Source organism: Leopardus geoffroyi, chromosome B4 (assembly GCF_018350155.1).
Source record: "Leopardus geoffroyi isolate Oge1 chromosome B4, O.geoffroyi_Oge1_pat1.0, whole genome shotgun sequence".
In the NCBI taxonomy this organism is placed as follows: domain Eukaryota; kingdom Metazoa; phylum Chordata; class Mammalia; order Carnivora; family Felidae; genus Leopardus; species Leopardus geoffroyi.
In genome coordinates, this window is record NC_059341.1 from 96,792,120 (window position 1) to 96,807,638 (window position 15,519).

The following is a 15,519-nucleotide window of genomic DNA, read 5'->3' on the forward strand; positions in this document are numbered from 1 at the left end:
AAATACCTAATTAGGGGTGGGGGCCGGGGGAGAAGGAGAGGGATGGATAAAGGGACAAGGATGGGCGGTGAGGCGAGCCTTTTCGGTTTAAACTGAGACCTGAAAAATGAGGAGCCCTGACGGTCTGCGGAACTGAAAGAAGTTCAACAGCTATGATTTGGAATCCCACCAAGAGTGTCAAGAGATTGAAGGGCACCTTGGTAGATTTGGCTTACAGCGACCCCGGTGTGAGGGGTCATCAGCCTGGTGAACATTCCCTGGGCACGAACGATAACGTTCTGCCTTTCCACATTCCAGCAGAGCTGGGCTTCCTTCAAATCATCTATCCCTTAATGCCGCAGACTTCCACCAACTGCGGAGTGCTGGTGACCCGCAGACAACCTAACTCAACCGGAGACTGCGCGGAGGAGCTCCAGTCACAGCCAATTCCACCCCGGGAAGAGGCTCCAGAAACCCCACCCACGTCCAGGCACGTTTTCCTGGGCCGAGTCCCAGGGGCCGCCCGCGGCCGCCACGGTCACGTGACCCGAAGTGTGACGTAGGAGGAAGGAGACGCCATTAGAGGGAGGCGGAGAGGGAGTGCTCTTCGCCTTTCCTCGGTGCCTGACGTGGTGGCTGGGGGGCCCTTCATTCTCGGACTTCCCTCGGCCCTTCCAGGCTTCGCCCGGAGGCGAGAGTGGAGACAGCGCCCCGGGTTGACGGGTCGGTGCGGAGGGGCCTGCGCCGGCCGCGGCTGTGAAGGCGCTGCGGCGGCTGTGGGGAGCTCGGCGCAGCTCTAGGGCTCGGGCGGCGGGGAAACGGGATGGCTGCGGCCGGCAGCGGAGGGGCGGCGGCGGGCAGAGCCTACTCATTCAAGGTGGTGCTGCTGGGGGAAGGCTGCGTGGGGAAGACGTCGCTGGTGCTGCGCTACTGCGAGAACAAGTTCAACGACAAGCACATCACCACTCTGCAGGTGCGGGCCCCAGGGAGCGGAAGGTGGAGCCTTGGGGCCCCTACCCCTCCGGGGCTGTGAGGACTTTGCTGCCATGGTCCCCTGGATCTGGGCTTACAGATCTCAGGCCTGTCACCGTCGTCTTCGTTTCGGAATGCTTTTCTGAATGCGTCCTAGGGACACGCGGGGTCGGGGCATCCTGTAGACGTAAGGACAGGCTGTTGGGAAGGGAGTGGAAGGGCCCTGAAAAGTCCCCCGTGTGGCTGCGCATATTGTGGAGTCCCCATCGCTTGGCTAGTTTTCCCCTTTGATTCACTTCCGCTTGTGCCCTAGGTGCCTTCACCCTACAGTCACTGACTGTCTGCCCTTTTTCTTTCTTTCGGAATTAGGAACTTAGCTGCGGATTTTATTTTGCGAACCTAGGTGCTTTGTAACTTCAGCGCTTACTGATGACTAAGTGTTTACGCAAGTTCCATTTTGTCCTGGCTTCGAGTAACCTGCTGATTGGCGAAAGAGTCATCTTTGGAGGGTTTTTGAAATGACCGCTTGCGGGCGTGGGTTACGCAGTTTCCTTGCTGCCTGCATGGGTCTGACTTAAGGGGCAGTCATACTGTGAGGTCGGTCGACCCACATGCACTGGGAAACGTCATGTGAATACTAGCCAACAGTTGGTCCCCAAACTAACAGCTTCGTTGCTGCTGCTACTTACTTTCTTTGCTTGTAGCATAGGGCCGGCTTTCTTCTGCAGTTACCTTAAGGTTGGTAGGAAAAGTGTTAAAATGTAATCATAGATTGGGAGTGAAGCCAGCCCTTTGAGGCAGTTGTAGCCTCCTCCCTCTTCCAAAGAAATCAGTTTGCACGTGTTAGAAAAAAATATCCAACTAATCTAACTTTCTCAATTTAGTTACAGGTAGTAAAATCGAGTGTACTTTTTTTCCCCTTATGTTTATTTATTTTTGAAAGAAAGAGACAGAGTGTGAGGGGGAAGAGAGAGGGAAGCACAGAATCGCAAACAAGTTCCAGGCTCTGAGCTGTCTGCACAGAGCCTGACGCGGGGCTGGAACTCACAAGCGGTGAGTTCCTGCCTGAGCTGAAGTCAGATGCTTAACTGACTGAGCCACCCAGGCGCCCCATAAATCGAGCGTACTTTTGAGCCTGATTGTCCAGGTTCATATTCCACCTCCATCTATTTATCTGTGATCTCTTATCTATTTAGTATGTTCTTGAGCATGTTAATTAACCTGTTTGAGCCTAAGTTTCTTCGTCTGTTAAAATGGCCATAATAATAATACCTAGCTCATAAGGTTGTCAAGACAAGTATACGTAAAATCACTTAGGACTTGGTCTGTTGTAAGCTCTCCATCTTTATTACTGGCCCAAATTGCACAATAGAGTTTCATTAGTGATTGTGTAGTGTGTAAGAACATTGACACTATTTAATAGAACACACAATCTCCTAATTGTTGTGACATTTGATATTTGATGCTATTATTAAACTACTGAGTCTAGAATTCACAAAGATGCTCTGATGATTCCATGTTCTATTTTTACTCCTGTTTTTACTCGTCTTACGTAAAGCACAATATCTGAAAAAGTGAATGTCAGGAAACTCCTTTTTTGTTTTCTTTGCATCCTTGTACAAGAGCACTTACACAATTTTAATAGTTGTTATTGTTGAGTGTTGCTAGTGAAATCAAGGGAATTTGTAGGTTAAATACCTATGATTATTTGGAACTTAGGAATTCATTTAGGTAAAGTAATAACAATAGTTAACATTTAGTGAGTTCTTACTGTACCAAGTACTGTACTTTTCTTCTGTCATTTAATTCTTATTACAGCCTTTGAGGTGGTAGATAGTTTTATTAGCCCCATTTTGCAGGCAAAGAAACAGGCTTGGTTAAGTTGAATAATTTGCTGGCAGTCATTTTGCCATAAGTCATGCACGGTACCCAAGCTGAAATTTGAACCCAGGTCTGACTTCAGGTTTTGAGCGAGTAAGTCACACTGCCTCTGGATATTGGTAAATCACCCCTTTAGTGGTTATCTTTGTGCTACAAATCTTACATAAAAGAGGAAATCATTATAATTGAGCCTCCCCCTTTAAGATAATTTAGTCCTTCAACCCAAAAATCGCACCTTCATTATGCATTTCAAAAACATCCTTGAAGCTAAAAGCAGCCTAAAGGTTTTTAAATATTAGAGACCACTTCAACTATACTGGAGAGGATGAAGTTTATGGTAGGTTTTCAGTATCAAAAACATAGCAGTCCTGATTTTAGTATTTATATAACTCTTATCATAAACAGTGTCTGGATTATATTGTAGAATTTAGGATTTTGTTGCATACCAATGTATGGACGCAGTATTTAATCTCTTTCTCTTACATATCAGTTCCTCTCATTTTAATTTTTTTAGAGAATTGTGACCTATTAAATAACAACCATGTATAATTTTAATTTCTAAATGGAGAGGAGATCATGCATCAGAACATCCGAAGACAACAGAGGAAGAGTCCCTCTTTTTTTCTCAACAGAACTACCTACTACCTATCTTTTGACATACTTTGTGTTTTGCAAGGTACACTATCTTACAATCATGTTCAAACAGTTATGAGACCAAGGAAACCTAAGGTAGTTTATGGTTCACTGTTTCAGTCTTTTGTTTAATATTTCAGTCAAGTGACTGTTCACTCTTGTCTGAACATCTTGGAGGTGAGGTGAACTGGTGGGAAACTTACAATGTCCTAAGATGGCCCATTTCATTTTTGGACAGTTTTAATTTTCAATAAATTTTTCTGTGTATAAAGCCAAAATCTGTTTTCCTTGTAGTTTCCAGTTCTGTCCTCTGAATCTTGATCACATAAGATATCCCTTCTGATAGTTGAGGACAGCTGTCCTATCCCTTGGTCTTATCTTTTGGGTAAACAGCTCTGGTTCCTTTAAAGGAATCTCTTACGACATCTTTCTAAACCATTTCACTATTTAATCATTGTCCTCTTTCCTTAAAATGTGATTCTTTGAGCTGTAGAAATGATTCCAAGTGTGCTTTGAATTTAGTAAAGTACAGGCTATCACCTTCCCTATTGAGAATCCTTTTCCAACACTGAAATAGAAAAGATTCTATGTGCTTGTGGACAGCTGCTACATTTATTAATATTGGGCTTGCTGTCTTAATCTTAATCCCCCTCCCCAAAAAGGCATTACATCCCTCAAAATCTTGTTTCTTTTATAGCTTTTTTTTTTTTTTGGTCCCTAAGGTATTTGAACCATTAAAATAGGCTTTGATAAATTTACTCCAGTGGTCAAAGGCTGTTAATGTCCTTCTAAAGTTTGATTTTAAGTTCAAGAAACGTTGAGCTCCTGTGGGTCAGATACTTGGTTGGGTTCTGGGCATGCAAAGAAAAAGAAGGTTATGTTCCCTACTGTCTGGGTTAACTACTCATTTTAGCTTTGTCACCTGAAGATTTGCTAAGAATGTCTTCATTGTTTTCATCAGGTCATTAATAAAGACTTTGAAAAGTGGAGACAGACGGAAAAAGAGACAAAGCTCTGCAGCAGGTCTCATTATAGTCCAGTGATGTGTGACCAGAGATGTATTTTTCTTTAGTTGTGCCGTCTTAGGGTGGGGCTTTTTCAGACTATGCTTGAGCCATAGTCTTTCTCTTTGAGTGAGAAACAGTTACTGGTGGAGTGTTGTACATATTAATGATAATGGAAACAGAAAACAGCCTGAGATTTACTGTTATGGGCTATTAACTAGTGGGTACAAAGCCTTTAATGAAAATGTTCTTCCAGCATTATAAATCTAGCTTTTTGCCCTAGCTACATCAGTCTTGCCCACAGGGGATATCATGAGATGCTTTGTCAAATGCTTGCAGAAGACAAGATACACTGTGTTTCTGCATTAGGAAGCCATATGATGTGGTAAAAAGGGACAGGATTTTGAAGTTAGTCTTGGTTTCATATTTTGGCTCCTACTTCATAAGCCTTTATGATCTTGGCAGGTTATTCTAACGTTTGTAAGCTGGCTCTTGATCTATAATATGGGAGAATCTCACTTATAGGGTTTTTTTTTTTTTTAGTTTAGTTTTTTTTTTTTTTTTTAAGATTTTATTTTTAGGTAATCACTACACCCAGTATGGGGCTCGAACTTACAATCCCGACATCAAGAGTCAGTGCTTACTGAACAAGCCAGCCAGGTGCCCCTTTACTTACAGGATTTTTATGTCAGCCATCATAAGTAAACCTCTATCACAGTGCCTGGCACACGTTTGTTTTATAAATGTTTGCTATTGAATGAATAGATGGTGCTTAATTTGTGTTGGTTTCTTTCGTGGTAAATCAGTGAAAAAGGTAATGGAATTAGTTTGGCATGAATTATTTTGAGAACCCATGCTGTCTCTGAAAGATCACTACATTGTCTATTAAAATTGTTTATAATTTTATACTTAATATAATCATATATATGTACACATATATATGTTATGCTTTATATACATTTATTACTACTATACATATACATATATATTTGCTTATTCATTCTAGAGTTTTGGCTGGGATTGGCTTTTCTGGAAATTAACTTCTTTCTAGAAAATTGTGACATTGGCCATGCTTTAGTGTTTTAGCACCGCTCCCTTTTTTTGCAGGGCTCCTCCTAGGTTACTAATAATTAAGACATAGTCTTGTAGGTGAGCTCTCTAAGAACTCAAAATCTTTTACCTAGCTCAGGAAACTTGATCTTATATAGAGTCCCCAAGCTCTCTTACATGATTAACCTAAGCAATTAAAGTCAATGATTATTTCATGCATGTTAAATATCAAACATTGTAATAGCTGGGGAATATAAAGAATAAGGTACTTTGACCATCATTTAGCTTTCTTGATTTTATTCTTAAATGTTTGTGCCATTTTGATTGTAACTACCTTTTCTCTTTGGTATGTCTTTTTATGTCTGTGCTCTTGGGTGATCACTTCCTTTTCTTTCGTTGTATGCCCTTTCCCTCCCTTATTTGAAGGTGTTTTCAGATCGTGCACTTAGAGTGTTTTCTGGCACTTTCCACCAGTCCCTTATATAAAAAGTAACATTTTTATAATCTGAACGATCAGTCATTTTCCGTTTTAGAATCCTAACTCGAATTCCGCCTATCTGCCTTGTGTAGTCGGGTAGGTGGCTGTCACTTGATGAGCAAAGCAGTGCTGTAAGGTTGGCTAGGCAGATAGTATCCTGATAGTTTGGCAAATGAAGAAACTAAGCTTTGTATTCAATTTCTGAGGTCCCACAAATGGTAATGGTATACATGTTTTCTTAAACTTGAAGTCTACTACTTCTATCCCCCATGCACCTTAACCTCCTGAGCAAAACTTGGCATTCAGATTCTAGCAGTTGATTTTACACTTGGCGTCATAGTCTCTAGTCTAGGAATCTTGGTTTGCTTACTTGTAAGATTAATGTTTTGAATGTCTGAAACATCTTCCAAGTAGCTCTGGAAGCCACACCAGTGTTGAACAGTTAATTCATTTACATTATCTTTTGGAGAGGGACGGGGGGGGGGGGGGGGGGGGGGGGGGAGGGGTAGAGAATCTTAATCAGGCTCTATCCTCAACGGCTGATGGGGGGCTTGATCTCATGAGAGTGAGATCTTGACCTGGGCTGAAATCCAGAGTCAGACGCTTAATGGGCTGAGCCACCCAAGCGCCCTACGTTATCTTTATAAAATAACAATAGGTGAAATCTTCATGTCACCCCCTCTTGGCATTTTACTAGATACATGTAGGTTATGGAGGGTGGGTGATTTTCTTTTCTTAAAAGAAAATAGTTTTTCTGAATTTTGGTTTTAAGTTCCTAACATATAATGTCTGATTGCCATTTTCTGTTTTGTGTTTTGAGCCACTCCTGAGAAGTAACTTTTTGACTCTTATTTTCAAAGTAGTCACTTGGACTGTAAACTGATTATGATTCTTGTATTTATGGAAATTAAGGACAAGAAATGAAGTACTCAAGCAGCCAGCTTAGTTTTCATTCTTTTATTTAATTGAAATACATTTGACATACAACATTGTATAAATTTAAGACATAACATGTTAATTTGTTACATTTGTATGTTGTGATAATGATTGCCATTGTAGCAATGCAGCTTAGTGTTCTGATAGCTAATTTTTATTGCCTTGCTACAGAGGACTATTTTATAAATTATCTGCCTGAATCTTTTTATGCTTTTAGTACTTACATATTAAGTAATAGATACTTTAAACACTTAAGTCTGAAACAGTGTTAGTGACTGTAACAAAAATAATGTCAGTGTTTAGTTTTATACACACACACATACACACACACACACACACACACACGGACACACTTACTAATGAAGGTATGTTGAACTTAAAAGATAACAAAGACAGGAAAGTATTTGCCTACAATTCAGTTACTTTGCTGCTTTAGGTATATTACTTTGCCAGCGGTTAGGAAGCACAGCAAGTGATCTGGCTAATAACAACAACAAATACAAAAAAAAATGATTAAATAAGTTATGAAAAGACAGATACAATTTTTCTTATTATTTTCTATAATTCTTTCTTTCTTTCTTTCTTTCTTTCTTTCTTTCTTTCTTTCTTTCTTTCTTTCTTTTTTAATAGAGATTAAAAAAAAATATCCACTATGCTTTTGGATAAGATGTCTGGTAAATAAGTATCAGGTGCAAATGACGGATGTGTGCCTCAGGTAATGAAATTGTTGATTTAATACCCCTAAAGTTTGGAAGATGAGGTCATTGGAATTATAAGTAGTGGTGCTGTAACTCAGGGTTTGGAGGAATAAGGTGGGACATCTACCATTACTCTGATCCTCATTACTTTGTGCCTACCCTGGGAATATTTTTGTGAGTTGAGTTGGTATCCAGGAACACTTAGTGTCCACGTGGAGGAGTGCCAGGTTAGGAATGTGTATGTCCTAGAATAAACAGCTTTGTGCAATGGAAAAAGTACTGTGGAGTCAGACAGGCTTCTACCCACTGCAGTACCCAAATGAGTTGTCTGACCTTGAGTGAGTCACTGTATTTCTTTAAATCTCGGGTTCACAACTGTAAAATGGCTGTAAAATAGCTACTTCACACGGTTGTTACAAAGAGTAAATGAGAAAGCCCAGCTTAGTGTTTGGCACACAGTATATATGTACTATTTATTTTCTTCCTATATTTCTAGAACCTTTTGAATTGATACTGTAATGCCACTTTCCCTTCCCCTTTCTAGACTAGGGATTCTTCACTGAGATGTTCCAGGGATTTAGAAATCCCTTGGGTTAAGTGTGTGAAATTGTTTTTTGGTATGCGTATGTGAGCAGTTTTCTTGGGAGTAAATCAGTTCATAGCTCTCATCAGATTCTCAAAGAAGTCCCATGATTATTTCTCCCTTACACTTTTATGTAACAGAATTAAGAACCACTGCCCTAGATTAAGTATAACTACAAGTGGCATCTGAGTGGTCTGCCCAAATTAAGTATGCCTCATAGAGGTGGTTAAAAAAGATAAGACAAATGTCAGCCTTTTAATTTTTTGCTATTCCATCTTGATATTATGTAAAATCTTTCACCTTTATTTTCCAATCTAATTGTATTTGCTTTTAAAACAGATGATATTTGTTCTTTAAGAAAATGTCTGTACCATATTAAAAACTTAGAATATATATAAAATGGGACAATTTATATTACACGAGGAATTTTCCATATAGTGGGACTTAAGTAGTTCATTATGAAGGAGAAAAAAAAGATTTAGTGAGGATCCTTGGATAATATAGTAGATATTTCAGTTAAAATAATTAGATTTGGGGCACCTGGGTGGCTCAGTCAGTTAAGCAGGTGACTTTGGCTCAGGTCATGATCTCACGGTTCGTGGGTTTGAGCCCCGCATCAGGCTCTGTGCTGACAGCTCAGAGCCTGGAGCCTGCTTCAGATTCTGTGTCTCCTCCTCTCTCTCTGCCCCTCCCCTGCTGGTGCTCCGTCTCTCTCTGTCTCTCAAAAATAAATAAAAATGTTAAAAAAAAAGTTAAAAAATACAAAATAAAATAATTACATTTACAAGGAAACTTTTAGAAGCACATCTCTTCATAAATTGAGTTTTACCTTCATCGATTTATCCAGGTACATTGTAGATATGTTTATCTGTAATAACAGTATTTGTATGTCTGTTGTATTTGTGTGTCAGCACTGGCTTCTGCCTTCTCCATAAGAGAAGTATTATCTCAGATCTCAGTGTGGAAGATATGCTAGCATAGTGGTTATGAGTCGTGTCTGGAGCCAGCCTACCTGGATTTCAAATCCTACTCTGTCACTTACTATGTGACCTTGGGCAAGATACCCTTCCTGTGTCTTAGGTTTCCACATCTGTAATATTTGGATAATTATATCTAACTCAGCGTACTATGACATTGAATGAGTTAATATTGAAAAGCTCTTAGAATACTGACCATTTCATTGTAAGTCTCATGAGCATGTTAAATAAAAATGTGTAATCTAGTTGACATATTTCTACCCATGAAAAGATAATTTACAATATAAGCAAGGCAGTATATGGTATATATTAAAGATTAGGTTCCCTGTAATTCTTCAGGATAGAGAAACTCATTGTGGGTTGTATGGGTGGTGTGAGAAAGCTTAAAAATTCAAGGAAGAAGAGTTTGGGTCATGAACTGGACTTGGATAGATGGGATTCAAATAGAGAAAAAAAATACATCCAAATTAGAGGGGGAATTTTATGGACAAGCAGAATTGGAGGAATGTATATAAACCATGAAAACTACTAGAAGCTATGGACATGGACAATTGTGGAGGCCCTTGGATACAAAGATAACACTTAGAGATTTTTAGTTGTAGATTATGGTTCCCTAACTTTTATAAAGGAAAAGCTTATGAATGCTCTTATAAAAAGTACTCAGCGCAGTTCTTGGTGGAAAGTAAGCATTTGGTAATTGTTAGCTAGTATTAGCAATAGTAGTAGAAATAAAAGTGTAGAGTTTCACTGTATGGATGGGCTGTCTATGTACCTTTTAAAAATTGCATACTGAGGGACACTTAGGCTATTCCTTTTTTCTTTTATAATCAATATTGATGAGCAGCTTTCCATAAAATTGTATATCCAGGGTTCCTTAGGAGAGACTCAACACTGTCCCTTAAACTCACCATGGGAAGGTGGTGGTAAGTTTCTGAGGAAATGGTAAAAAGGGAAAGGATGGAGCTTTATCAGCTCTAATTGATTCCTGTCTATTGAGAAATCCTCACAAAACTCATGACAAAAAAGTTATTTTGATATTAGCTGCCAGCAGGGATATAGTTCAAGCAAACTTATTAAAAATGATATCTTACTAGAATACTTGAATGAGTTATGGTAAGATTTTTTTAATCATGGAGACTTTAGGAAGATAATTTGGCATGTTGACTAGAGTGTGAGGTGAGACCAAAGTTGTTATAGTAGTATGAGATTGGTTGTCAGAGAACTCCAGAAGAAATATGAAGACAAGTCTTGGTAGTTTTGTTTTTGTTTTTGGAATATGGAATGTCAGAGGAGGAAGAATACTTAGAATATTTCTAAGAGTCTAAACCTCAGTGACTTGAGAATGTGGTCAAAATACTGAAGTTGGAATGGAAAGCCAATTTTGTAAGGAAGATCAGTTTAATTTTAAATATATTTTAGACAAGAGAGGCATTTAAGTTGACATATATTAAATATTTGGGTGGGATTCAGATTTTGAGTTTCTTCATATAGCATTGATGTTGAACCCATGAAAATGGTTGATGTCAAGTAGGTCACACAACTAATAAGTTGCAAGGTAAGATTCAAATCCACAGTTCTGATTCAAAGTTCATATTCTTAGCCCCTATGCTCTAATGAGTGGGAGAGGTCCTTTATTTAAATTCATTGTGGAAATATGTATTTGGTCTTCTCATTTTCCAAGTTATTTCTTTTGTTATTTTGCCATTTATTTTATATATGCCCCTTTCTATGTAATCTTTGTTTCATTTAATAAAATATCTTTAGTGTAGTTAAGGTTTTGAAGGAAGGCATTCCTGGATTTGATCTCCACTCTGCCATTTGTATCTATCTGTGTATTCCTTTGTTAATCACTAAATTCATTGGCTTTTTCTTAGTTCTAAATTTCCTTGGTGTACATACAGCAGAAAGCACTTCCTGAAATCTAGGTTCCTCTTTCAGTAATAATTCACCATCTTAGCCTTTTACCTGTTTTACCTTATTTCTCTGTACTTTCTTTTAGATACACCTAAATGTGACTGTCTCTGCATAACTTTGGACTTGGTTCTCTGTTCCTTTTTTTAAATGTCACCTGACTCTGAGTTCTGATTATATTTCCTCTTCAATCACTCTAGATTCTGTTTTCTCTTTTCTATCTTTGTGGACTTGGTTCAGGCCCTTTTTGTTTTTCTCTCCAACTCTGTAATAGTCGCCTGTTTCCAGATCCAGTCCTGTCCTTTCCAGTCCAACCTCCTTTCCTATTGCAGAGTCATTCTCTTAAAATATAGATCTTATACTGCCCCAGTGCTTAAAATCCCTTCAATGATTCTCCATCATCAACAATATTATTCTTAACACGTATTCCTTAGGATGAATTAGGCATTTCTCTAGGGGAAAATAGGTCAAATGAGTTTGGGAAATGCTTGTATAGATGCAGTTAGTTTTTTTTTTTTTTTTTTTTTTGGCAGAATCTTAGTGTGCCAGTGTGTATTATGAATGTACAGAGGGAATGCAGAGCAATATGCTGCATATCCCAAATACATCCGACTGTAGTATACATTAAAAGACACGTTTAGAGTCTTGGAACAGGTGTTATTAAGACCCACAAAGTAAAGTCTCTACATCTAGACATGGAACCCTAGCACTTTTTTTTTTTTTTTTTTTTTTTTTTTCCATTCATTCAGTCTTTGTCTTTTTCTGTAGTCTCATCTCTGGCATTGACCGTACTAACTTGGAGTTCTCCATGGGGAGGGAGTTATATGTTTCAGGCTTTGGTGGCTTTACCCATCTGTCAGGGAAAACCCATACTACTCCTAAAGGGGAGACCATCACCTTCTCTCTGAAGCCTTCTCTCATCCAGGCAGGCTTTACATTTCCTTTTTCAGTACTGTCTTTAGAGTGTACTTGGCAAGACCCTCCCATTTTAACAATTGTCACATGATACTACTTTTCTTTACATGTTTATTTCTGCTGTATATAGACTGTAAGCTCCTTGAAGGCTGGAACCATTTCCTTTCATTTCTGTGACATTAGTACTTAAGATAATTATTAGATATGAATTAAATAATTGAATTATAAAATAATTGCGGGAATATTTCAAGTAATATTGGTATTCATACAGTTAAGTAAACTACCAGTAAATATATGTTTTATCTCACTTAGAAATCTCTTAGTTCTTTCTACAATGATTGGGTAAGGTGACATTAAATGAAATGCTCTAAGAGAAATTTTTATGGGGAAGATCTAGGAAAATGTTTAATTACCATTTTTTCTTCTTATTTTTCATAACTTGTGTCCATAAAACAAAAAACTGTTTTTACATTAGGATATAACTAATGTTTTGTTTTCAGTGAAAGTAATGTTTAGTCATTAATAAAAAATCAGTGATTACTTTTTCTCTCAGATAACTTGTTTCATATTGAGATTATTCTTCCATCTATAGTTTTTAGGGTAAGAAACATATGAAATATTGTTTAATGTATATCTCTTTTCTTAGGCATCATTCTTGACAAAGAAGTTAAATATTGGTGGGAAAAGAGTAAACCTTGCTATATGGGTAAGTTAACTTTTCAATTGAGTTTGTGAAGTCTTCTGCTATTCTTGATAATTTAATAACTAATTGGCTGAAAGAATAGGAATTTGAATTTCTTTTTTTAAGTGAAGTTTAGCTGAAACTTTTTTTTAATAAACATTTTTTTTTTTTTTTATGAAATCAGGCTAAGAATTATACAGTTGTATACACGAATATTGCTTATCATAACCTTTGAGTTGGGGAAAGAGTAAACTCAGGGATTCCATATCAGAGAAAGAACAGGGTGGGTGAACAGCCTGACTGTCCTATTTTCCCTCTGTGTTTTCATGTTCCAGCTTTCCAAGGGAGTGCCTAGTAGAGAGTAGGGTAATGCATCAGACTACCTTTTGGCCAGTGGTCCTGGTGCATACTGTCTTTCCTTGTTTTCTCCCTTTGTGGGAAACCTAAATTTAGGGCAAGGCCTGTTCCTGGCTTACAATGCCATCTTGGAAATTCTGATCCTCTGGCAATTGAACTGTTTTTTTGGTTTTTTTATTTTAGTGGGTGTGGGAAGATTGATGAGGAGTAAGAGGGTTGGGAGGGAAGAAGTAACCTTTGTATAATGGTAAAACATCATTGGTTATAACTTCTAAAGAATTTTTGTAACCTGTTCTTTTTTCTTTTAACAGTGCTTTGAGATTATCTGTAACTTCACCACTTTTCAGTTAATTAAAAGTTAACTATAGTTGCAATAGCAGATTTATTTTTTTCTTCTGATCTAATGAGTATTTGTTGCTTTATTTAGGATACAGCAGGTCAAGAGAGATTCCATGCATTGGGTCCAATTTACTACAGAGATTCAAATGGAGCTATTTTAGTTTATGATATAACAGATGAAGATTCCTTTCAGAAGGTATTCCATTTACTTATAGGTAGATGATTTGAAGAACAACACTGATTTTTCAAGTCTCCATTCACATGCCTTTGTTTACTAATGTGGTTAATCTTGGTTTTAAAAGTAAAATATAGTTTGTACATAAATGATTACCACTAGTATTTGTTAATGCAGTATTTAATTGATTAACAGAGATATTAATAGTTTATTACATGGCTTTCTCAGATATTAGGAAAGGGAAATAATTTGAAATAAAACCAGAAAAATTGAAGGGCTTTTTTTCTCCCTGTTAAAGAAAAATTACGTATATTTCTTGATTCCATATATAGTAGGCATGTGAATACTTGGTATGGTTGCATGGGCTCTCTAATTGTAAAGACAAAAAAAGAAGAGGGGCACCTGGATGGCTCAGTGGGTTAAGTGTCCGACTTTGGCTCAGGTCATGATCTTGCTGTTCCCGAGTTCAAGCCCCGCATCAGGTTCTGTGCTGACAGCTCAGAGCGTGGAGCCTGTTTCAGATTCTGTGTCTTCATCTCGCTCTCTGTCCCTACCCCACTCATGCTCTGTCTCACTCTCAGAAATAAGTAAACATTAAATCACCTTTAAAAAAATTTTTTTTGTACTCTGTATATCTCTCTCAAAAATAAAAATAAAACATTAAAAAAAATTTTTTTTTAAAAAAAAGATAATAAGAACTAAATCGAATTAAGCTCTTTCTTCTCAGTAAGTGTCCTGGAAGATATAAGTTTTAAAGGACAGTCTAGGTAGTATTTATTTTAAAGTTTTTTCTTTCTTTCTTTCTTTCTTTCTTTCTTTCTTTCTTTCTTTCTTTTTTTTTAACCCCTCTTTTAAACATACACCACAAAAGTAGAATTTTTAAAGTTGTTTGGAACCAAAAATAAGTTACCATTAAACTTACCTCTGAATTCTCTGAATTAGTCAGGATGGTGACTAATTGCTTATTTGAACCTTTCTCTGAGAGCCCCTCTTAGAATAAATGTTCAAGGGTGTGAACTATAAAAGGGGCAATTTCTAAGGCAGAACGTTTTCTTTCCTTAAGTTTCAGGTTTGTTCCTGTTGAAATTACTTAATGTTATAGATTCAGGTTGTGTGTGTGTGTGTGTGTTTTCCATTTGTTTCCCAGGAGTTAACAGATGAAGCAACTATACAAGTTAGTCTTTGGATTATTACATGTGGAAAAATTTAATTCAAGGAGTAGAAAAATGAAATGATAAGTAATTTGTAGATTTAATGATACTTGAAAATTTTTTGGGGGGGCTGTTATCTGTTATCCCTTCCTACCTTTTGGCATAAATAGAAATGGTTTGAGTGTTTTATTAAGAGAAGGTTGAGTCTTTTAAGTTGAAAAGTGACCAGTTATCTCTTGCTGTATAACAAACCCCCCAAAACCTGGGGGCTTAAAACAATGATTTATTAATCTCATGATTTTGTGGGTTGACTGGGCAGGTCATGTGGTGTCACTCGTGCAGCTGCATTGAACTTGGAGTTTGGCTGAGTAAAAACCATCCAGGAAGGCCTGTTCTCCCCCATACGGCCTCTCACTCCATCTGTTTTCTTATCCTCCAGTGTTCTCTCCACATGCTCTCTCATTATTCCATATTTTAGCCTAAGCTGCTTATATAACAACTGGATACTAAGAGTAGCTGCCAGGCCCTCTAAAGTCCGAAGCTGGCATAGCATTACTTCTGCCACATTCTCTTGGTCAAAGCAAGTTACAAGTCTAGCCCTGCTTTACGAGAGGGGAAATAGAATCTGTCTCTTGATAAGAAGATAAAGAATTTGTGACCATCTCTAACTCACCACAGAATGTATAGGGGTAATGAATAGGATGCCTGCAGAAGGGGATCTAATTGCAGATGAGTAACAATTTTTTTTAAAAATTGGTTAGATATAGTAGATTGTGGTAATATCTGTAGAGCGAGTAG

The 15,519-nt window shown here is 37.9% G+C and overlaps 1 protein-coding gene across 1 annotated transcript in view; it reads left to right on the forward strand.

Moving 5' to 3' along the window:
- The first annotated feature begins 518 nt into the window (after positions 1-518).
- Positions 519-15,519, forward strand: part of RAB21 (RAB21, member RAS oncogene family) — a 45,879-nt gene continuing 30,878 nt past the window's right edge. The window contains exons 1-3 of the mRNA XM_045467123.1: positions 519-952; positions 12,664-12,723; positions 13,484-13,591. Coding sequence (XP_045323079.1) covers positions 803-952; positions 12,664-12,723; positions 13,484-13,591 — 318 coding nt within the window. The 5' untranslated portion in view covers positions 519-802. The remainder of the gene's footprint in view (positions 953-12,663; positions 12,724-13,483; positions 13,592-15,519) is intronic.